The sequence below is a fragment of the Notamacropus eugenii genome, chromosome 5, assembly GCF_028372415.1.
Source record: "Notamacropus eugenii isolate mMacEug1 chromosome 5, mMacEug1.pri_v2, whole genome shotgun sequence".
Lineage (NCBI taxonomy): Eukaryota > Metazoa > Chordata > Mammalia > Diprotodontia > Macropodidae > Notamacropus > Notamacropus eugenii.
In genome coordinates this window covers 139,059,248-139,084,254 of record NC_092876.1, presented here as the reverse complement: position 1 = coordinate 139,084,254, position 25,007 = coordinate 139,059,248, and the positions used below count along the sequence as shown (strand labels likewise).

General features: G+C 44.0%; 1 protein-coding gene across 5 annotated transcripts in view; it reads left to right on the top strand.

Annotated features, from left to right (window-relative positions):
- The window catches only part of ZBTB16 (zinc finger and BTB domain containing 16), a 253,600-nt gene extending 229,375 nt beyond the window's left edge, over positions 1 to 24,225 (top strand). For all 5 annotated transcript variants that reach the window (XM_072611061.1, XM_072611058.1, XM_072611062.1 and 2 more), the window contains 2 exons: positions 14,216 to 14,383; positions 18,178 to 24,225. In XM_072611061.1, the coding sequence (XP_072467162.1) occupies positions 14,216 to 14,383; positions 18,178 to 18,407 (398 nt within the window). In that variant the 3' untranslated portion in view covers positions 18,408 to 24,225. The remainder of the gene's footprint in view (positions 1 to 14,215; positions 14,384 to 18,177) is intronic.
- The last annotated feature ends 782 nt before the right edge of the window (positions 24,226 to 25,007 follow it).

Below are 25,007 nucleotides of genomic sequence, written 5' to 3'. Positions count from 1 at the left end.
CAAGGTCATACATAGAAGGCAGAAGTAGGATTTGAATTTGGATCCCATGACTCCAAATTTAGGACTCTTTCTACTCTACTACATTGTTTCCTAATAAGAAGGGAGAGGGGAAATGCCAGAGTGGGGGAAGGGGCAGTTTTATATAGCCTTTCTTGCTCTATTTGTGATTTTCCCTTCTTACCTCACCCTGGGCTTGCTGAGTCAGAGAAGGGCTTGTATATATTGGAATGAGAAGATGAAGATTTTGCTCCATCCTTACCCTGCCCCATTTCCCTGCTTTCCCTAGACAGTTTTAGCTCTCCCTCCCCCCTAAAGTTGGATCCTTTGCAATTATTCCTGTTTAACTGCTGGGATAAGAAGGGAGAAAGAAGTTTTGTTTTTTAAAGAGGTGTGTGTGTGTGTGTGTGTGTGTGTGTATGCACAATGTAAATATACTTGCATTAAGAAAAGAAATCATGATCCTCCCAAGTATCATAGTTTAGAGTGGGTGTGAGGATGTCCATTTAAACATTGAGGAGTAGAAATTCCTCTGCTGTAAGTGAGCACGGTAAATACAAGGCACGGTGACAGGTTAGGACAAATGCGCGAGTCAATGAAGTTTGGGGTAAGTAGCCTATAGAAGATTGGATGGGGAGAGACAGGATGGGATTAGCCCGAGGGGACTTCTTCAGGAAACCTAGGCAGCATTAGTCTATTTTTCTTTCTCTCTGTGTCATTTACATTAAGGAGTTAATCAAAGATAACCTTTCTCTTCCTTTTTCATGCTCAAGTATAAAAATAACACCTAGATCTTCTTTTTGAATTTAGCTCTTACTCGTCCTTCATTTTCAAAGAGAATCAATGAATTTAGCAATATATGAACATTTCAGTCTCTTACATAGGCCCTTGTACCTTGATGGTTTTGAGGCTGTACAGGTGTACGTCACCCTGTCTGACCTGGTGTATATTTGTCTGTGTGTGTGTCTCTATGTCTTGGTCAGCTTTTTCTCTGTATGATAAAAATTGAGAGGTCTACTGTTTTCCTGGGACTTGTATTCAAGATGGCATAGAGAACTTTCCAAGATTTATTAAGCCAGATGACTAACTACTACACATATCTTGTGATTCACATGAGCACAAATGATTCTGCCAGAAGAAATCTAGAAAACACTTTTAAAAATTTAATATTTTCCATAATTCCATGTAAAAACAGTTTCTTAACATTTGTTTTTAAAAATTTTTGAGTTCCAGATTCTCTCCATCCCTCCCATCCCCCTTCCTCATGGCAAAAGCAAGCAATTTGATGTAGGTTATACATGTGCAGTCATGCAAAATATATTTCCATGTTAATCATGTTGTGAAAGAAACACAGACAAAAAAACCCAAGAAAAATAAAGAAAAAGTGTGCTTCGATCAGCATTCAGAATCCATCATTTCGTTCTCTGGAGATGGATGGCATTTTTCATCGTAAGGTCCCTGCGGAATTGTCTTGGATCCTTGTATTGCTCAGAATAGCTAAATCATTCGCAGTTGATTAGAAAGCATTCTTAAAGATTACAGAGTCTTGTGCAAGAAACTGAAGACCTTAGGGACATAGGTGGTGTTTTCTTCACTGCTACCAGGCAAAGGTAAGGGATTTAGAAGGGACGATGCAGATTTTGAAAGTAAACAGCTGTAGATAAAAAAGATGATTCTGAGGAGAGGATTTTACTTTCTGGACCATGACTTAAAATATAGGAGTGACAGGCTTCAGGTGAGAGATGGAGTTTACCTAACATGACTGCTTAGAGTCCTGCAAAACTAATCAAAGGGGTTTTAAACTGAAGAGGAAGAGGGAAGAAGGAAACTGCCTGTGTATAGAATATCCATCGAGCTACAAGTCAGTAGTTACACTGTAAAACATTATATATATATATATAGACACACACACATAAACACACACACATATATAAAATGTATGTGTATATCATTTGAGTTATCAATAGTTACATTGTAAGAAAAATAGTAATCTTTGAGATGGCCAGAAATAGGAGACAAAAATCTAAGAAAGGAGCCATCACTAAGACCCATTGGCTCAGCTATATATAGGGGGGGGGGGGAGGGAGGAAGGGAAAGAGGGAGGGGGAGAGAGAGAGAGACAGACAGACAGACAAACAGACAGACTGACTTGGATCTCCAAGGTAATACTGAGATTTGATGAGAAGGGACCCATGAGTGAAATATGGTTCTGGAAAAGTATCCTTTATTCAAGTGAAAGGAGATGGAATAACATTGTTAAGAAGAAATACTCTCATGAAGAAATTCAGGAACTGGGGAGACGCATAGTAGAGATAACGGAAGCAGAAACAGAAGTGAAAATGTTATAGGTGTGCGTTGCAGACCACTGGGACAGAAAGGAAATAATGAGTTTATGAGCCACGCCTCCATGTCAGGGATATGATCTATTTCCTAAACTCATTATTTCCTCTTTCTGTCCATCCGTCTGTCTGTCTCTTTCTCTCCCTCTCTACCTTCTTCCCTATCTCTCCCTCTCTTTCCCTCCCTCCTCCCTCTCTTCCCTTCTCCCCTTCCTCCTCCCCTCTCAGAGCAACTAATGATTTCTTGACTTCCTTGATGAGAATTCTATCCTTATGAATACAGTATTGAGCAAAGGAAAAGTTTATTCTGTATCTTATTTTCACCAAGAAGAAACTTGTTACTGAAGTGGAAATGATAAGAAATTACTGGGGAAATGACCACTTCATCTTAGAATCTGTGACAGAGATAGAAAAGCTTGGTGTATTCTAACATGACCCTGTATTTGAGAAAGCAAAGTTTCGAAGAATTTAGAGAGTCGAGATGATCCTGTGTCTGCAGGATGACACTATGATAGTTCCTAAAATCTATGTGGAAACTTAACCTAGAAGGAAGAGAAGACTCTTGGGAACAAAATATTTGTCAAGGCACAAAAGTAACCAATTCTTATGTGGAGGAAAAAGGGGTAATTTTCTACAGACACCAGTTTGAATACAAAGGGAGCATGTCAGCCAACATAGATTTTTAATAGACTCCTAGAGGAAATGGAAGTCAGGACAGGTAACAAAATATAAATACAAAAGCATTGCACATTCTTGTAAGAATTGCTAAAGCCAGGAATGAACTGAGACTGGTAAGGAAACCTAAAGACAACAAGAAGGGATTTTATAACTATATTGAGAGAAAGAAGAGGATCAAAGAAGGGATAGAAGAACTTTTTATCCTTGAGTTATCAAAGAACTAGGTAGAAGATGCAATGACTGATCCTGTTAATTATCTTTGAAAAATTGTGTTGAGGAAGCACAGGTCGCTGGTGATGGTTGTTGTCCTTCGTTCTCTAGGAGTACCAAAATGATATCTCTCTGTTGGAATTAAGTTACAGTATGTCTGACTGGCTGATCAGACCAGTACAAGCTTGGAAGGTTCTACCACAGGTCAGGCACAAATAGTTCATGTGAGTATTTGGGGTGGGAATGTCTCTAAATTTGTACATCTCACATTTCTTTTGAGCTCCTGCAATTCTGCTTTATTCATGGAGCACAGTGCCTTCTTTTTTCCATGGTGGGTGCTCCTTTGCCAGCATTTTCCCATGTCATGCAGTCAATTCCAATTGGAATTGGAACACAGGTAGCATGGGCTTGGAGAAGAACAGATGCCTCCTTAAAAAGATTTAGGGGCAAGGAGAAAGAATGGAGTCTTTAGACTTTAGACCAGAGGGCTTGACTTCAAATTTGGACCAGAAGCTAGAAGGTATTGTTTAAAGGGATTACTGGTGAACATCTTGAAAGAGACGAAGTGGCTCCGGTGAGCCGGTATTGTTTTGTCATGCCAGTCTAACCTCATTTCCTTTTTTGATAGGGTTACTAGATCAGGAGATCTGGGCAGTGCAATAGATATAGGTCACATAAATCATTAGGGAAACTTTCAACAAGGTGTCTCAAGCTAGTATTGTAGAAAAATGGAAGGATGTTGGCCAAAACAAAGATGGATTTGGAATTGGTTTAATAGGAAGAACCAAAAAGTAGTCATTAATTATCTCATGATCAATTTAAAAGGAGGTCTTTAGTGTAGTAACCCAAGAAGCTTTGCTCGACCCTTTGCCCCAGTGACTTGAATAAAACAGTAGAGGGCCTGCTTGACAACTTTGCACATGATACAAAGCTGGAAGGAATAACTAATACACTGAATGGCAGATTCAGGGTCTCCAAAAGCCTTTAATAGGCTGGAACACTGAACTGGATCTAATAAGATGATATTTAATAGGGATAAAGGCAAAATATTTTACTTAGTTTCAAAAATAAATCACAGCTACAAGTTGAGAGAGGCATGTCGAGGTAAAAGGTCATTTGAAAAAGAGCTAAGGATTTTAGCAGAGTGCAAATTCAGTATGTCATTAGTGTCATATGGTACCTAAGAAAGCTAATGATTTTAAGTTGTATTAAGAGAGGCCTAGTGTCCACTAATAAGGAAGTGATAGTCCTGCTGTACTCTGCCATTATCAGACCCTATCTTGAGTATTGTATCCCATTCTGGGCTACATTTTAGGAAGGACGACTGATAAGAACACAGAGGAGATAACGAAGATGACAAAGGGTCTTGACATTATGCCATCTTAAAATAACCTGAACAAACTGGGGAGGTTTTTTTTTTTAATTAAATTTATTTATTTAACGTTTAACATTCATTTTCACAAAATTTTGGGTTACAAATTTTCTCCCCTTTTATCCCCTCCCCCCCCAAACACCAAGCATTCTAATTGCCCCTATGTCCAATCTGCTCTCTCTTCTATCATCCCTCTCTGCCCTTGTCTCCATCTTCTCTTTTGTCCTGTAGGGCCGGATAGCTTTCTATACCCATTTACCTGTATTTCTTATTTCCTAGTGGCAAGAACATTACTCGACAGTTGATCCTAACACTTTGAGTTCCAACTTCTTTACCTCCCTCCCTCTCCACCCCTTCCCTTTGGAAGGCAAGCAATTCAATATAGGCCAAATCTGTGTAGTTTTGCAAATGACTTCCATAATAGTTGTGTTGTATAGGACTAACTATATTTCCCTCCATCCTATCCTGTCCCCCATTACTTCTATTCTCTTTTGATCCTATCCCTCCCCATGAGTGTCGACCTCGGATTGCACTCTCCTCCCCATGCCCTCCCTTCTATCATCCCCCCCACCCTGCTTGTCCCCTTATCCCCCACTTTCCTGTATTGTGAGATAGGTTTTCATACCAAAATGAGTGTGCATTTTATTCTTTCCTTTAGTGGAATGTGATGAGAGTAGACTTCATGTTTTTCTCTCACCTCCCCTCTTTATCCCTCCACTAATGAATCTTTTGCTTGCCTCTTTTATGAGAGATAATTTGCCCCATTCAGTTTCTCCCTTTCTCCTCCCAATATATTTCTCTCTCACTGCTTGATTTCATTTTTTTTTTAAGATATGATCCCATCCTCTTCAATTCACTCTGTGCACTCTGTCTCTATGTATGTGTGCGTGTCTGCATGTGTGTGTGTGTAATCCCACCCAGTACCCAGATACTGAAATGTTTCAAGAGTTACAAATATTGTCTTTCCATGTAGGAATGTAAACAGTTCAACTTTAGTAAGTCCCTTATGACTTCTCTTTGCTGTTCACCTTTTCATGGTTCTCTTCATTCTTGTGTTTGAAAGTCAAATTTTCTTTTCAGCTCTGGTCTTTTCATCAAGAGTGCTTGAAAATCCTCTATTTCATTGAAAGACCAATTTTTCCCCTGAAGTATTATACTCAGTTTTGCTGGGTAGGTGATTCTTGGTTTTAGTCCTAGTTCCTTTGACTTCTGGAATATCCTATTCCATGCCCTTCGATCTCTTAATGTAGAGGCTGCTAGATCTTGTGTTATCCTGATTGTATTTCCACAATACTTGAATTGTTTCTTTCTAGCTGCTTGCAATATTTCCTCCTTGACCTGGGAACTCTGGAATTTGGCCACAATGTTCCTAGGAGTTTCTCTTTTTGGATCTCTTTCAGGCGGTGTTCTGTGGATTCCTTGAATATTTATTTTGCCCTCTGGTTCTAGAATCTCAGAGCAGTTTTCCTTGATAATTTCATGAAAGATGATGTCTAGGCTCTTCTTTTGATCATGGCTTTCAGGTAGTCCCATAATTTTTAAATTGTCTCTCCTGGATCTATTTTCCAGGTCAGTTGTTTTTCCAATGAGATATTTCACATTATCTTCCATTTTTCCATTCTTCTCGCTTTGTTCTGTGATCTCTTGCTTTCTCATAAAGTCCTTAGCCTCCATCTGTGCCATTCTAATTTTGAAAGAACTATTTTCTTCAGTGAGCTTTTGAATCTCCTTTTCCTTTTGGCTAATTCTGCTTTTGAAAGCATTCTTCTCCTCATTGGCTTCTTGAACCTCTTTTGCCAATTGAGTTAGGCTAGTTTTCAAGGTGTTATTTTCTTCAACATTTTTTTGGGTCTCCTTTAGCAGGGAGCTGATCTGCTGTTCATGCTTTGACTTCATGTCTCTCATTTCTCTTCCCAGCTTTTCGTCTACCTCTCTAACTTGATTTTCAAAATTCTTTTTGAGCTCTTCCATGGCCTGAGCCCATTGGGTGGGCTGGGACACAGAAGCCTTGACTTCTGTGTCTTTGCCTGATGGTAAGCATTGTTCTTCCTCATCAGAAAGGAAGGGAGGAAATGCCTGTTCACCAAGAAAGTAACCTTCTATAGTCTTATTTCTTTTCCCTTTTCTGGGCATTTTCCCAGCCAGTGACTTGACCTCTGAATATTCTCCTCACACCCACCTCACCTCCTGATCCTCCCAGCCAGCGTTTGGGGTCTGAGATTCAAATTCTGCTTCCAGCCTTAGGGCTTTTGGCGGGGGCAGGGCTGCTATTCAGTGTGAGATTAAGTTCAGGTGCTGAGGTTGGGTCAGGGCCGCCTCTCAGGCTCAGTTCCCTCAGGGGGTTTATGCACAGACCTTCCACAATGAATCCAGGCTCCTGCCCCCTTGGGGAGCCCCGGTCTGCAGCCGCCTCTCAGCTTCTACCTCCCGGGGGGGCCTGAGTTATGGGGGCACCCCACTCCCCTCTCGACCCGCCAAAGAGACTCTCTCACCGACCCCCGTCACCTGTGGGTGGAGGGACTTGTGCGGCCACTGGAGATCCCGTCCCTGAAGCCTGCTCGGATCTGTACCTCTTGGTGCCGCAGCCGCGGCAGGTCTGGGCTGGGTTCCGCATCTGCAGCGTGACGGACCTTTTGCGAGAGGTTTGCAGGTCCCTCTGTGGGTGGAGGGACCTGCGTGGCCGCTGGAGATCCCGTCCCTGAAGCCCGCTCGGATCTGTACCTCTCGGTGCTACGGCTGCAGCAGGTCTGGGCTGGGTTCCGCATCTGCAGCGTGACGGACCTTTTGCGAGAGGTTTGCAGGTCCCTCTGTGGGTGGAGGGACCTGCATGGCCGCTGGAGATCCCGTCCCTGAAGCCCGCTCAGATCTTTTCCTCTCGGTGCCGTGGCTGCGGCAGGGCTGCACTCAGCTCCCAGTCCTGGCGCCCAGTCCGCAGTGCGAAGGACCCCCCGCGAGAAGTTTGCGGGTCTCTCCGGAACAGAAATTTCCCTCGCTCCAATGTTCCGTGGCCTCTGGGTGCAGAATTTGACGTGAGTTACTTCCCTGTAGCCATTCTATGGGTTGTGGGTTCGGAGCTATGTGTATGTGCGTCTTTCTACTCCGCCATCTTGGCTCCGCCCCCCCCGGGGAGGTTTTATTTGACGAAAAGCTGTATGGGTGTTATGTTAGTTGTCTTCAAGTATTCGAAGGATTGTAAAGTGAAAGAGAGAACAGACTTAATCTGCATGGTACTGCAGGACCTACCTAGGAACAATGAATGGAAGTTGGTCGAAGGCAGATTTAAACATAGTGTCCTGAAGAATGGGTAGAATAGATAAAACCGAGAGTAGTCATGCTGAGAGAAGGAGAGAGAGAAGGAGAAAGAAGAGAGAAAGAGGTTTGAGTCTATATATGTGAAGGAAACCAAGTGCCCTATCTCTAATCCCTAACAATTAGAGCCCATGCCAACAAAAGTAAAATGGGTTATCTCAGGAGGCCCTGGATTCTCCTTCATTAGAAGCTGGATGAGCACTTATCTTTTGGGCATGTTGTAGAGGCATGGCCTAGACTAGACGGCCTCCAAGGTCCCTTCCAATGTTGAGATTCTGTGGTTCTGATTCTGTTTCTGTGTTTACATGTATATGATCTTATGGATGTGACTGGGCACCTATTGAATGTGTATAATGTAGAAGTATGTATGGAGAGACACCCTTGGGGGAGTGTGTGTGTGTGTGTGTGTGTGTGTGTGCATGCGTGCGTGCGTGTGTGTGCTCGCATGCACTCGCATGGGGTTGGGGGCTGGAAAAGAAAGAGAGGAAGAAGAGATAGGTCTGTGCTTTGGGGTACATGTGTGAAAGGAGTCATGTGTGTGCTGACTACCTCTCAGGGGACTCCCCAGTGGGTAGGACAGGAGTGGAGAATAAATGCTTTCCATTTGTGGCAGTTCTGAGTTTCTTTCAAGTTATTTAACTTCTTTGGCCTTCAGTTTTCCCATTTGCAAAATGATAGGGTTGTACTACACACTCTGAAAGGTCCCTTCCAGCTCTGAATCTATGATTCTATTTGCTTAGGTCTAGTTAGCCTGGAAGTGGGTGGCTGATGGTACAATGGATAGAGTTCCAAACCTTGAGTCAGCAAGATGTCTCTTTATGAGTTCAAATCTGGCCTTAGACATTTACCAGCTGTGTGACCCTGGGCAAGTCACTTAACCCTGTTTGCCTCAGTTTCTTCATCTGTAAAATGAACTGGACAAGGAAGTGGCAAATCACTCCAGTATCTCCACCAAGAAAACCCCAAAAGGGACCATGAAGATTTAGAGATGACTAAAACAACCCAACAGCAACAAAGGAATGATGGCATCGGGAGGCGAACCAGACTGAGCTGCAGAGAGATGACAGACAGGGAGAAATCATAGGAAAAATGGATGTCCCTGTGGAAGATGACACCCCTGAGTCGTAGGGACTGGGGAGCAGGAGGGAGGAATGTGTTAGCCATCCAGCAGGGGAGGAGCAGCATGGCTTCATGCCTCAGAGTCAGGAAGACAGGGGTTCGAGTCTTGCCTCTTACACAAAAAGGATTGTGTCCCCGAAGAAATTGCTTAACTCAGTGCTCCCTGGCAATTCTCAGTCCTGAGTTGAAGAGTGGAGGGAATTTCCTCACTGGTAATTCCCTTTGCCAATAAAAATCACAGGTCCTATGTCCGAAAGGGAGAGGGGTTGGTGGGGCAAGAAAAGTACCAGTTATGTGTTCAACTGAATGTAGGAGGGATGGGAGGGCCAATGAGGAGTGATCATAAAGTTTGTATGGTAAAGACAGGTATGGGATGTCATGGGAAATAAGTGATTGGGGCTGTTTGCAAGGATGCCAAGTTCTGTATGAGTATGGGAAGCCACCATTTTCATTTCTTAGCCTTTGCCATCACCTTAGCTTCAGCTCTGGGGAATGTTGAGATGTCACACTTAGCTGCCTCTCACATCTGTAGGGATCAGAGCTTAAGGCTGGATCAATAAATTTGTATTCTTGGGACTCCACAGTTTTGACCAGGGTCAGAAACAGAAGTAGATGCACAGGGCTATAAGCTCAGACTCCCTATGGGTGTGAAGCTCTTCTCATGATTATATAAGTCACAACTGCTGATCACAAGTAACCCATCAGTGCCTAGTCCTCTAAATCACCCTGGGTGGGAGGAAGGGATTTGGGGGTGGGGTGTTCATATGTGCAAAGAGACTAGAAACAGCCTGCTTTCTCTTTACTTACTTTTGAGCACAGAGCAGTGGCTGACCCAGATGTTGTGGGGGCTCAGATTTTTCATCTGCCTAGGTTCAGACAAAACCAGAGGTGTAAGAATGTCCACATTCCCCCCAGACTCTGCCCCTTTCATGTGTGCAGAGATTTCATACCCTGGGGTCGGTTGTTGACTGGAAACTCCTGGATTTCTGGGTTGTGGCTTCAGTTTTTGTATTTCCTATTCTTCAACTTGGGCAGACTCAGTATAAGGCCCCTAGGCTGCTACCAGACAAAGGTTTGGGAAAGGAAAAGCCTTCGTCTCACCTACTCTGAGAAACTATCCTGGATGAAGGGGGCTTAAAAAAAGTCTTAATGTCTCACTCTGCCTTTAAAAAGGCAGTCTCTGAGTACCAAGAGAAAAAAAACAGGTAAACAGATATGCAGTCATGAACCTATTTGTATGGACATGCTTATTCATATGGACACACACAAGGGCGTGTGTGTGCACGCACACACACACGCACGCACACACAATGCCTCATTAATATTCTGTTGTTCCCGGCCCATTTGCTGCTGGGGCTGTGTGTTTAGCGTCCGCAGCTGTGTTTGGTAGGTTAGTCCAGCCGAGCTCTTGGCATTGATGGATCCCTGATTCACATGGCTCATCATATAATAAACTCTCAGCTGTGCAGAAGGAAGGGGGTGGGATAGAAGGGCCAGAGAAAATGAAAGGGGTGGGGGCAGGGAGGATGGGGACTAGGATTGACCCTGCTAGTGAAGCCATCAGGTAACGAGATCTAAGAGCAGGGGGTCACAGGTGCACTGTGCAGGCCAGAGGGGGCTCTAATTAGTCTCGTTTGGCCTGCACTTAATGTCAGGCTCATTAAGAAGGCTACGGAGTTAATCAACATACCACAAATTGGATTTTTAGTTCTGCAGCCAGTTTTGTGTACGTTATGGAGACTCGGACATGATTAACTCTCTGGGAGAGGATTTCAGGGCAGGTGCTCTTGGTGCCTTCAGATCTCTCTCTCTATCTGCTTCTACACCCCTCCTTTTCTCTCTATCTCTCTCCCATTCTTCTTCTCCTATGTCTCCTCCCTCTCCATCCCTCTCCATGTTCCCCTCTCCCAATCACCTTTTTCTTCCCTTAGGCTGGAGATTCAATATTTAAAGTCATTTAACATGTGATCTAATTCAAAATTAAATTCACTAAAATCTAAACAGATGCACAACTCAGACTTAAATGCCACCCCCCACCCCCCCCATTCTTTTTAAACTATCACGGCCTCCAGAGGAAAAATATATGAGTTGGCAGGTCTTTGCTGAGTGGCCCCTGATGACTTTTAATTACTGGTCTGATTGGGATTCTTCATGGTCCTTATTTAATTTATTTATTTATATCTTAATGAGGATACTGCATCCTTGATTAAACCTCTAATGGTTGAAGATTCATGGAAGATTTGAGATAGCAACATACATATACAGCCACTCAGGCAGCTTCAGAGAGGCAATGTGCCAAAGACTGGATTTGCCTAAACCCCCTTTAAATTTGAAAAAGTCAAGGGTTCTTGTTACCAGTCTGGCCCTAGCAAGGAAAGGAATTGGGGGGGAGAGGGTCACTGTCTAGGTCAAGGGTTCTTAACCTGGATCCCACAAATAGATTTCAAGAGTTCATGAACTTGGAGGAAAATTACATCTTTTTTTTCAGTTACCTCTAACTGAAATTGAGCATTTTCTTCAGTTACTTTTATTTAAAAAAAAAAAAAAGCATGATTTTGAGAATGGGTCCATCCATAGATTTCACCAGCCTATTAGAGGGTCCATGACATACAAAATAGTTAAGAACCCCATACCTAACCCTTGATCAGTCCTCAAATCTATATTTGAAGGAATCACTTAGTTGCCATTTACTTCCCAGGACCTTCCCATCAATTGCTACCTGACCAGGTCAAAGAGGGCAATGGGAAGGATCTCTTTGCTCTTCCAGCCTCCCTTACTATCCATGGATAGAATCCTCTTTCCCTTCTCCACGTTCCCAGAGCTATTTGCGTGACATCTCCCACAAACCAAAGACAGTACGTGAATGAGCAAGCTTCAGCATCTGCTCCCCACAGAGCTTTAAAAACCCTTTAGAGTCATCAGAGGGATGAGGATTTATGTGGACATGGAAGCCCTAATTTGAGAGAGGGGGGAGGTTTGGTTGGAGGCTCGAGGTGGCAGGCTTGGGGGGGGAGACATTTGAGAGGGAAAGAGAGTAAAATATCATTTTAAAGAGGAAGTGAAGGCACAGGCATGTGAGTCTATAACGAGAAGGACAATTTATGCCCAGGCACGAGTGCAGTTTGACATGGGAATAATGAAAAAACGTAGGTCATTGTGGATGACTTAAACCTTCAGCAGCTGAAGAAAATGTATGAAATGCAGAGGACATTACACGGTTGGCAGCCCCACACATCTGCAGAGGGACAAGTGAAATACAGAAGGCCATTCTTTACCATAAACTGTGGTTGTTGGAGATGCAGCCCAGAGAAATTGTAATTACAGTGACAAGACGAATCAGCGATATTTAAATATTCATGAACAAAGTCTGGGGTGATCAATCTATCTTTATTGTCTGCTCCTTCACTCCCGTAATAAGTAAGTAGCTGGAATTCTCACCTTTCATCCTGGGAAGATCCCACTGCTAGAATGAAATCCCAAGTTCGTTGGGCCCTAGACCTGCTCCGCTGACCATCTAGGGTACTAAGAAGGGTCAAGTACTTTTGGGCATGAGAAGGGTACCTACCGGTGGGATTGGGATGGGGGGACACTATAATAGTTCACACATTTTTAAGGCCCTGTTACATATAAGGCCCTGTAGGAATTCAAAAACAAAAATGAAGTAACCCCTGCCCTCAGAATGTTCCCTTCTCCTGAGAGTTTACCCTGTATACAGATAATCTGCAAAGAGAGAAAATATTAACTGGGGCAGTCATGGTCTGCTGTGGGAGGCAGGATCTTAGATAAGACTAGAAAGAACCTAAGGGTTCTAAGAAGTAGAGATGAGCAAGGAGCACCTGTCGGTGATGGGGGACAAAGACTTGGAGACAAGGAATGGAATGTGGGTCAAAATGTAGACCACGTGAAAAAAGTGGTTTGTATGAAGTCTGGGAAATTAGGTTGTAACCAAATGATGGGGAGCTTTCAGTCCTAAGCCATGGTGTTTGAATTCTTACTCGTGGCCTGGGAGGAGGTTTCTCACCAGGTTGTGAGCAGTAGGAGGCGGAAGAATCCTTCACCCTGAACTCATAACCCAAGCTAGCTAGTTGGCTTGGAAGAGTAGGTGAGTTAGATAATACACTTATATGGTACTTTATGTTTTACATAATGTTACGTAATTTATGAATTTTATCTCCTTTGATCCTCACAACAATTCTGTAAGGGAGATGCTGTTATTAGTCCCATTTTACAGATGAGGAAACTGAGGCTTAGACAGATATAGTGATTTGCCCGTGGTCACTCAGTTAGGAAGCATGAGGCAGGATTTGACCTCAGGTCTGCTTCACTTCACCTGAGAAGGGACAAAGGTCATAAGGAGAGATGGTATAATACAGCAAAGATACGCTGACGTGGAGTCACAAGGTCTGCATTAAAATCTCAGCTCCTACTTTATTCATATGGGCAAGTCACTTAATCTCCACAAACCTCAGTTTCCTCATTTATAAAATGGGGAAAAATATGCTTTCTTTAGGCAAGTGCTTTATAAATTTTAAACTGCTATAGAAATGTTATTATAATATTTGGTCCTATAGATAACGTGGGCATAAAAATAGCATCAACACTGTCATTATGTGCATTATCCTTGAGCGCCAGAGCTGCCCCTCTCTGAAGACCTCTACTCTGGCTACCTTTTCAGCCTGTCAGTTTTCCTTCATGAAATCTTCCAGGTATTCTGGGAAAAGGGTACAGTCTATAGTAAAGTACTCATGGGCATGTCCCAGAGAGCAAGCAGGAGCTGTACCCGTGTAAGCAGAGGTGGCGCACCATAAGTATTTGGGGACAGTGGAGGTTATAAACTAACCTACTCCTTCTGGTCTTCTTCCTTTCCATAGTCCCTTCCACGGTCCCTACCGTCCTAAAAGAATCAGGATGAAGAATTGTTTTTGTTGTTGTAGGGAAGCCAGGTGGCACAGTGGACAGAGCCTGAAGGCAGGAAGGCCTGAGTTCAAATCTGGACTTAGACATTTACCAGCTGTGTGACCTTGGGCAAGTCACTTTAGCCCTGTCTGCCTCCGTTTCCTCATCTATAAAATGAACCAGAGAAGGAAATGGCAAACTACTCCAGTATCTTTGCCAAGGAAACCCCAGATGGTGTCACAGAGAGTCGGACATGACTGAAACAAATAAACAACAACCCTTTGTGCCGTTACAGGTGACCACCCCTATGAATGCGAATTCTGTGGCAGCTGTTTCCGGGACGAGAGCACACTCAAGAGCCATAAGCGTATCCACACAGGGGAGAAGCCCTATGAGTGCAATGGCTGTGGAAAGAAGTTTAGCCTCAAGCACCAGCTAGAGACCCATTACAGGGTCCATACAGGTACTAGGGGGTCATCCAGTGAGGGGGGAGATAGGGAGACTGAGGAGAGGGAGAGATGCAAGGGACTTGGGCCCTTGATTTGGGGCGGGGGAAATGAGTGGTAGGGAATAGATACTTGGCAGCTCAAGGCTAAACACAGGGTCTTGTTATTGGAATTATAGACTGAAAGAGTCTCTGCCTTCGAGCCACGTACATTCTAATGGGGGAGACAAAACTCAGACAGTGATGTACAAACAAGCTATACAGGGTAAACTGGAGACAGTCTCACATGGAAGGCACTGAGATTATTGGGAGGTCTGGCAAAGGCTTCTTGAAGAAGGTAGGGTTTTGACTGAGTCTTGAAGGAAGTCACGAGGGAAAGAGATGAAGGAGAGAGAGTTCCAGACATGGGATATGGCCAGTGAAAATGCGCTATTTGAGAGATGGAATGTCTTGTACAAGGAATATGAAGGAGGCCAGTGTCACTGTATCTCAGAGGACAGAGCTGGAGGAGATGGTGGCAGAAAGCATCTGAGTGGTATATGACGAGTAGGAGGGTAGGAAAAGGAGATAGATCTCAGCCAGTGGCCTCAATATTTTATCTGAGAGTGTGAAGGAGAGGGATCTATAGGAGGCTTGAGGAGGGATAAAAAGATCTGCTAAGCCCCTAGAGCTACACACCCCAAGTTGCAGATGTGGCACAGCTCTTCTCCCCACTACATGAGAGTTTTAATGATTTTCCTTTAGGGAATTAATTTTATGCTTCTTTGACAGTATATAGTGTTCTTGTATTCTTCTCAGTTACCCTTGCCTTGCATACTTCCTCTGACCATTGAGGACAGTGAATGGGACAGTGAATGGATTAGGGATGTATAAAAGTATTGCCTTACCACAGTGGAGACCCATCTGAGATGAGGTAACGTAAATTTGTAGTGGACCAGTCAATTTCATTGACTGACTTTCTCCAGCTTCACTTGGCAACCCATGAATAGGAGCAAAGGCTCCTATGATGATGATGGTGGTGGTGATGGGGATGATGAGTATAATCTAAAGCTGGGTGCTTAGTGTAGGGTAAGATAGATGATGAAATGAAGGATCAAGGGACTTTTGACTGGAAGATAGAGTAGACTTGAACTGGTTCTCTGAGTGACTGGAATGTGGAAGGGAAGAGAGTGCAACCATTGCAAGGGTGATAGCCTGGGAAATAACTCAGAGGGGGAAGAAATTGAAAATCACTGAGGATGAAGAACAGGAGATATAAGCAGAGGAAAAGGTGGAATGAAAATTGCGATCAGATAAAAGAATTTCCGAGTTCATAAACATGCAAGTGGAAGACTTATGACTGATGGCAAGAGCAAGGATAGGACCACCTCTGTGTGTAACTGAGGTGGGGTGGAGAAGTGTGTCATCATAGGAGTAAAGTAAATTAAGGAAAGGAGATGTTCATCTATCTGTCCATCCATCTGTCTATCTAATCTGTCTAATCCATCTATCTATCTATCTGTCTGTCTGTCTAATCTGTCTGTGTATCTATCTATCTGTCTGTCTTTCTGTCTATCTAGTCTGTCTGTCTGTCTATCTGTCTGTCTGTCTGTCTAATCTGTCTGTCTGTCTATCTGTCTGTCTGTCTAATCTGTCTATCTATCTGTCTGTCTATCTATCTGTCTGTCTGTTTGTCTGTCTGTCTATCTAGTCTGTTTATCTATCTGTCTGTCTGTCTATCTAGTCTGTCTGTCTATCTCTCTGTCTGTCTGTCTAATCTGTATGTCTATCTATCTGTCTATCTGTCTGTCTATCTAATCTGTCTGTCTATCTATCTACCTACCTACCTACCTACCTACCTACCAACCTACCTATCGAAGTCCCTTAGTTCAAGGACAAGGGTTAGAGAGGAGAGAGACTGAGGTAGCTACTGAACTCACTGAGGAAGAAAGGAGAGTGTCAGCGGGGTGTGGTGGGTTCTGTAGATATTAACTACTAGAATCTTGATTGGGTGATAAATATGAGTTGAATGAGCCTCAAAGAAAGAAGTTGCTGAGTGGTGGTAGTAGAGAGAGAATCTAGAAATTAGGAGCAGGGAAGGGAATGGGACAAGGAGTGTTCTGACTCCAGTGAGTTGGGACGGGCAGATTAAAGGTGGGAGCACTAATGCTAGAAAGGTTGATCAGTAGTACCATGTCATCAGGAGGGAGTGAGGTCTCAGCAAATGCAAGAAGACAGAAGCATTGATAAAGGGGAAAGGTTAAGATGAAAGCAAGTTTTTTACTTATGGAACGGGTCTTCCTGAGAGCACAGTGGAAGGAGTGGGTAAATCTTGGCAGGAGATGCAGGAAAGCAGAGTGGCCAGGGTAGGTATAATACAGTGAATGGTTAAAATGAATTAAAGCTGAACTAAATACTAGTTTGGAGGTCAGCCTGAGGGTTGAGTTTAGCCTTCAGGTTAGAGGTCAAGATGGATTGAGTTTGACTAAGGCTAAGATGGTTAAAGGTTAGGTTGAGGTCAGGACATATTGAGATAAAATAAGGCTTGTCTTGTACAGGAGGGTAAACAGCCTTTTACTTTGGAGGAAACAAGTAGAACAGTCGAAATTTCATCAGGAAGATTAGAGAGAGAGAGAGTTTTCATGCACATACATATTATGTACCCATACATATGTATATATATGTGCATATATTATATAATGTGTTATGTAATATATCATAATATATTGTGTGTTATGTAATCATAATATATACATATATTATGTAATATATTGTGTGTATATGTATTTTTTTCATTTTTCCTTCCAGAGATAAGAAACCTTACAACTTGGTAAGCTAGAAAGTCTTTGTCATCTCCTTTTTTTTGAACAGGAGAGACCTTATATATGTCATTGGAATGGGGGGAGCTGATTTGTCCAGAAGCAGGGGGTGGGATTCAGTGCCCTCTGGACAGTCCTGCTGGCTTAAAGGAATCTGTCTATGGAAAGAGGCAGAAAGGGAGAAGGAGGCCATGTCCACAGCTCAGTTCTCCTACTGATCTTCTTTTGGCACTCTAACTGTGCAGCACCTCCTGATACTTGGAGAGGATGATAAGCAATCCTCCTTGCTGGTGCAAGGAACCCAAAGGCCACTAGACTCCCAAGGCTTCCACAACCCTTTGCTCAAGATGTGGCTGGGGCTGGCAGATCATTAAATGCATTGGTGGTAACTGTTGTAAATAGCAGATCAATAGTTAGATCACTTTGGCTGTTCATTACTTCATTATTTGTGGGTCCTCTGCACAGAGTGAGTATCAATATCCAGATGGCTGGCCAGTTAATTACTGTATTGAAGCAAGTTTCCCTGTGATCCTCAGATCAGCTCCAGGGGGCTGTAGTCAAGGGAAGAAATAGGGGAATCTAGCATTCTTAACATTGTCTAGGCAGGTCCCTATCCTCTATGTCTCCTGAACACACTCTGGAGGAAACCTGGAAAATCTACCAGGGGTCTAAACAAATTGAAAAGTCATGACTTTCACCCTTATCATCCTCCCACCCTTGCAGCCCATCATCCTGTAGAGTATCCCCTTCCTCATTCCTACCCCACCCCAATTTTTGACCTGGGAAATACTGTAATCTAGGGAATGGGATTCCTAAGTCCTTACCTTCTTTTCTGTAAAGGGCCTCCCTCCCTGATCCCTTTCTTTGGTTCCCCTTCCCTTCAGTGGGAGAGGAGAGAAGAGAAGGTAACCCTACTATGGAGAGGCTTCTGGGAAACTGTAGAGTGGAGTGTTGGCACAGAGAGTGCAGAGAGTGTCTTGGAGAGCCTGATCCATCTCCTTTTTCCCCTCCCAGGTGAGAAGCCCTTTGAGTGTAAGCTCTGTCACCAGCGTTCCCGGGACTACTCAGCCATGATTAAACACCTGAGAACACACAACGGCGCCTCCCCATACCAGTGTACCATCTGCACTGAGTACTGCCCCAGCCTCTCGTCCATGCAGAAGCACATGAAGGGTCACAAACCTGAGGAGATCCCACCCGACTGGAGGATCGAGAAGACTTACCTCTATCTGTGTTACGTGTGAAAGGGGCTCCAGGAGGAAGAGAAAGAGGAGGAAGTGAGAGAGAGATGGAATCATTGAAGGACTGCATACACACACATACACGCACGCACACACACACACACACACACACAGGAAAAAAATGACTGGATTGATAACCATGTTTGACCTTGTTATCTGTACAAGATTCTCTCTCAAGGCTCATGCCATGGGGCTGGGTGCCCCAGGTCATAGGTGTGGCCCACTCTGGGACAGTCTAAGTGGTTTTCATTTGGGGGCTTTGTTTTATTCTGTTTTGATGATGTTTTTGTGTTCTCCCCTGTCATCCTTGCCTTGAATCCTTCTTCCTCTGATCAGGAGCCAAGTTTAGGGAAGTGGGGGTAGGGTACATGTGGCCCAGAGCTAGGCAGACTTATTGATCTCCACATAACCACTGCCTCTCCTCAGACAGAAGTTGAGGGGGTGGAGGACTTCGGATCTGGAGTTGGGGGTAAGGGGATTGAATGGTAGAGTAGATGAAGTTTGTCATCTGCTATAGAATAACAGTTCTAGTTGGCTAGGTCCTGCCCCCTTGCCCCCAAGTGCACACTCACACGTGTGCGTGTGCGCACACACACACACACACACACACACACACACTTTAATGTTGGTTACTTTTTTCTCTCTCAACCTGTGTCTACAAGTCCTCTGTTTGTGGTAGGAGCTTGTTTTCTACCTTCACACCCATGCTGCCTTCCCTAGGTTCCAGGACGCCAAGTCTCTAGATGCCCCCTTATTTACTGAGGGGAAATGTCACCCTCTCTATCCAACTCTTCTGCGTGGGACAGCCTATCCCCACTCACTTTGCCATGCTGTTACTCCTAAGAGCAAGGAACAGCCTAGCAGTACCCCCTCATGTAGCTCCGCCAGGGGCAGGATTGCCCCTCAAAATTGAAAAAAAGAAACGTGAAACACACATACACACAACCCCCACCGTCCATTTTTATTAGGGAAGGTACACACAACTCAGTTCAAGAACAAATATTAAGCACCTACTATGTGCATGACAGGTGCTAGCAATCCCTGTCTTCGAGGAGCTTACAATTTATACAGAAAGGGGCTGATTTCCTAAGGGAAATATTTAGAGGACATCCCCAAGCCTAGTGTGCCTCCACAACTGGAGGAGGAAGATGGTGGGTGGGTATTGTGGTCTCTTAGAGTCTGCAAGAAGGCAGAGGAATAACTCCCTAGTTAGTTGTGGGATCTGTTCCCAAGATTCTCTAGGAAGGATAATATTGGGGTATATAAGACCTGGGCCTCATCTTTATATGGCCCAGGCCTGCTTCCCTTACTTGCTGCCCCCCTGAGTCTGTCAAGGATGGAAGAGGAAGAGGAGAAGGCTTTTGAGTCTCGTTGCATTTTGCTTCTTTTGATGACTCCCCCCCCCCCAATTCTCTTTCTCTCTGCGTTTAGCACGTTGTACTTGAATTACCTCAGTTTTTTGTGACCTCATGAGCTTTTCCCCTGTTATATATGTGTGGATTTGTTTTTATTGTTATGGCGGGCGGGGGGGGGTTGTTAAGGGGAAGGGGTGATCTTTTTCTTGTGTAACGTAATTGTTTTTACAGACTTCGGTTGTGATCTTCCATCCCCATAACACCTACTACCCATCCCTTACCCACCTCCCCCTACCCCCAGGCCCTGGAGGGGCCAAGGAATGCAGTGCTCAGGATGAGAGAACTATTAGTGCAGGGGAAAATGGGAGGACTCCCAGATGGGAGTCCCCAGGAATTTCAAATAGTCACCTACCAGCCTGGCCTTTGTGAGTATGGCAGAGCTGCCCAGGAGTGAAATCGGGCCATTTGCAAAGTCTGTCCAATTAAATCAGGCCCCAAACTCTTTTCTAAAAAGCCGACTTTCTAGTCATTCAAGTCACAGGTCTGGAATATTTGGATTATTGTAGCTCTGTGACCCTTGCCCCTGGTGTGCATTATCATTACCAAAATTGGTAATTTTTTCCCCTAGGCCAGTCTGGTGGGAGACTAAGTTTTTGTTGTTTGAAGGGGTTTAATTTTGTTTTGTTTTAGTTTTGGTTGGGGGAGGGATTTTTTTCTGAAAGCTACCTCTTCTGTTCGTTTGTCCAATTCTTTCTGTTCCTTTTCCCGTCTTCCCCATCCCATCGTTCTGCTCCCCTCCCCCAATTTTGAAAGCACGTTGGCAATATTTGTGTTTGCTTTGGGATGGGCTGCTGTTTCATCTCAGGCTTTATTTGCAATGATTGTGTGTTGAATGTGTGTGTTTGTGTGTGTTTGTGTGTGTGTGTGTGTATTTGTCTTTCTCTGGGAAAGTTGTGGCTGCATTTTATCTATGTTTTAAAAAGTGATTTTTAAAGAAGCTGTATGTGACGGGGAGGATCATGAAGAAAAAAGGGATGTTTGGAGGAATAGGGTGCTGCTGTGACCCCCCCATCCCCTGCCTTTATGCCTCCTAACCACCCCCATTCAACCTCGTCCACCAAATCTGAAGGCCTTAAAACTAGGGGGACAGGATTTGGAGGGTGAGGAGGAGTAATCATATGATGAGTAAGACCAATCAGTGGTCAGGGCAGGGGTGGAGGTCAAGGGAGGGTGCTGTTTTGCAGTTATCGTGAAGACAGTGCTTTGGAAAGGAAAAAAGAAGTTAAACTTGAAATATGTGACTAGGACAGTTGTTTTGTTTATAATGTGAAAAGAGAGTGGTATCATTTAGGGGAGGGGCAGATAGTAGAAAATTCATTATGCACTAAAGGTCCCTCGCCCTGGGCCCCTTCCCTCTCTCTGGGAAGGAAGAAGCACTAACTGGCCACCAGGTCCTACAAATCCCAGAAACAAGAATTTTCCAGAAAGATACAACACACGGTTGTGTGGCAAAATAATCAAACTGTTCCATAGGATTAGCCAACTTTCCTCCTCTCCCTCCTACCCCCAGTATCTCTAGACCCTCCCCATCTAACCTGGGTCACCCCTTCCCACTTCATAAAAGCTGAGAGGGTTGAACTGATATTTACAAAGTGTGATATTTTTGTAATATTTGTTAATTCCTTTGTCACTTCTCACGGAACCCTGCCCTTTCCTTTTTGCAATGTGAATGGGGAAAAAAACAAAAAAACGAACGTGTGTGTGTGCGCGCTCTGCTGAATGTGGGTGCTTTTTGCGTGTGCAGTTGTATCTTGAAATCATGCAGTATTGTAGTAATCTGGTGTTACAGAATTGGATGGTACTAAATCAGAGCCAGCTGCCTCTCTGATGCCCCCAGGGCTCTGCAAATTCAGGGGGTTAGCCAGATAGGGGTCAGGGTGAGCTGTGGTGTTTCTCAAACATGACTGTGTAGGACTGGCACTGTATTCGCCACCCTGTAGAGAGGCCTAGTCACTCACAACTGGAGTTTGGAGGACAGTGAAACATACTCCCCTCCCTCCCATTATCCCACAACCTAAAAAGAGAAGATCTGAATTTTCAACGACCTGGTTAGCTTTGGGGGTAGAATGAAGGCTAAGCAGTGAGAAAAAATGACACACAAGCCTGGGTCTTTGAATTACATAGGAGTGGAGAAGGATTTGGGGCTGTGAGGGTAAAGAGAGGCTTGGCTCTCTTTCCAGTTAGGTCTCAGAATTTGTTTTCCTTTTCTCCCAACTGGCATTCTCTCTCCCTCTCTCCTCTCCCTCTTTCCTTCATTTCCCTCCCCCCTTCCCCATCCTCTTTCTCCTCATCGTCCTCCCCTCCAACTCCTTTCAGCTTTGCCACTGCTAACAGCCAGCCCCTGCTGGCTCCTGCCTTACACCTTTGTAGTGAAACTCTTCCAGACGGAAAGCCAGAAAAGTTGTGAGAGTTTCCTCTAGCCTCACAGATTGTGATTCTCTTGGTCCTCCTGATCACTTGTGGCATTCCCCTCACATTCGTGTGCTGCCTTTCCTGTTTGCTCCCTCAATCATTTGAAGCGTTAATATCCTATGTACGCGTAGGATAGACATATATAAAATATATCTATCTATATATATGTATATATAGAACTATCTATATATATGGAGAGAGATATAAACAAGTCAAACCCCTCCTACTTTGTGTTGCCAAGGATGTGGTGGTTTAAAAAAAATTTAAAAGGTGAGAAAATAGTTGTTGGGTAACCAGGGGGCACTGTGGATTCCCTGGTTTCAGTACAATCCAAGGATGTAACATAGGCTTGTTTAATCTTTGTGCCTGAACAGTTTTTTTTTTTCATTGTTTAGAAGAAAAGAAAAAAAAACTGCTGCAATTCCTCACAAGTGTATGGTACCTTTCTAGAATTCATTGATTGGTACAACCAGCTGCAGGGATGTCCCAGGAGAGGGGAGGAGGACCATGGGCTTGCTCCCTGTTTGGGGAGTGAGAGGTGTGGCCTTTGAGCTCCATCCTTGGGAAGATTGGAACCATGTTCTGAAGCCCTGATGTAGGAGGATCCAAAGGAACAAGGATGTGAGTGATCTGGGACAAAAATAATTATTGTAATAATAATAAAAAAAGACCAAACTGTGCCCCAGAGGGAAGAGGTATCAGATCAGTTGGGAATGTTGGGGTCTGTTTTCCCTGATCCATTTTTGTCTCCCAACTTCCCTAGTTCTTCCTCCTTTCCTTCCTCCCTCCTGGACCCTCTACTGCCCTGAAGCTTCCAGGCACAGGGTGCCCAGTGGCAGAATAGAGGCACTATCTGGACATTTCAGGAAAACAGCTACAACAACACACAGACAAACTCTGCTTTGGGTGCAAATGGTGGTGGTGAAGAAATCTTGAGCGAGCCAGAAGAGAGGGATAGAAGGAGAAACTGGAAGGTGGGATGAGGGGGAAGGGGGCGGCGGGAAGAGAATGGCTAATAGGCCAGCTAGCATGACACCGCCTCCCTCCCAGGCCACCCTGGGCCATCCCACTGTGCAGACAGGGTACCAACCTCTTGGTGTCTATCATAGTGTTTGTTCACATAGTGTTATGCATGATCTTTTTAAGGTTAGGAATCCATGGTAAAACACTGTGGAATCCTATCCATATATATATATATATATATAAATAAATATGAATATATATGTAATTTATAGCACTGAGGGCCGCCGCCCTGCTGGACCAAGCAAAACTAAGCCTTTTGGTTTGGGAGTTTTTGTTTTGTTTTCATTTTGTTATTCCTGTTTTCACTTTCATGGCTTGTCTTACGTCGCGACAGCGCAAGTGCCAGTCCCGATCGCTCTGTATTACAAAATAGTGTTTTTAATTCATTGATGTTCTAGTTAATGTCTACCTCAGCACCTCCTCTTAGCCTAATTTTAGGAGGTTGCCCAATTTTGTTTCTTCAATTTTACCGGTTCCTTTTTTTTGTACAAATCTGTCTTTCTCCCGCCTCCCTCTTTCTCTCTCTTTTTCCCTTTCTCTTCCTTCCTTTCCTCCCCACCCTCTCTCCTCTCCCCTCGCAGTCAGTCCCGCTTGCCAGCCCTCTCTGTCCTAGTACAGATGCAGTTTGCTCGAAGTTGTGCGGTCCAGGTTGCAGCTTTCCGCATCTGCCTTTGTTCCGTGTAGATTGACGCGTTTCTTTGTAACTTCAGTGTTTCTGACAAGAGAAAAAAAAAAGAAAAAAGAAAAAAATGAATTTACTGCTGCAGGTTTTTTTCTCTCTCCATGTGTCACTAAGTGAAGTTTGTGCCTTCTATAGCAAAGAGAATATTTTTTACACCCTACTAACAGTAGATTTTTTTGTAGTGAACATTTTTTGTATTTTTATTTATAAGTCATAAGAAAAATAGCAATGTTCAGTTGTATACCTTGAATCTGCAGTTAGAAAAAAGAATAAAGTTAATTCAGTTGTCTCTGGCTGGGCTGTCACTTTTTAAAGAATTCTCTCCCTTGAAAATTGTTTTTGTCTTTTCTGCCATTTGTGGCTGAGGGTCTCTCTCCCTAGCTGAAATTCTCACGTAGTCGTGATGTTCCAAATGATTTTTTCCTGGTAGTAATAAACTTCCATTTTTATTGAGCAGACTGCAAAAGATACAAAATAAACTTTGGGAGTGTATGGCTCTTTGTGGGGTGGCTGAAAATTTTGAGGGAACGGGATGGGGAGGGAAGACCTTGGGACAACAGGCACCTTAGGCGGGCAAATCAAGCACAGGACCCCAAGCCTAACCTCATCATTACTCAACATGAAAAATTTCCAGGAAGATCAATGGATAAAGTTTCCTGGCTTCCCAGGGGGAGAGGGTTCAGGCCAAAGCTGATTCCTAAGTCCTCTTTCCCTTTCCCCTCCTCTTGTTCCTTGCTTGCAAAAACGTACCATGCACCATGCACCCCCTGCTCTCATCCATTCTGGCAACTAAATCCTCATCCTGTATCATTAGGGGAGTCACAGAAAGTCAGATACGACTGAAACACTCAGCGACAGTATTGTTAGGGCTCTACTTGAAAGCCACCTTATACACCTAGCTCCCTGCCTGTCATATGGAATGACTTTCCTCCAGGCCAGAGATGGGCAGTCTCTCCTGTTCTGAGTTTTCTCCACAGAACAAGGAAGACTCTCAGGGCTCCCAGTCTCCTTTGCACTGATTCCAGCCTGGACTGTAGTTTACCAAAGGTTGATGAAGTTGAGTGGAACCAG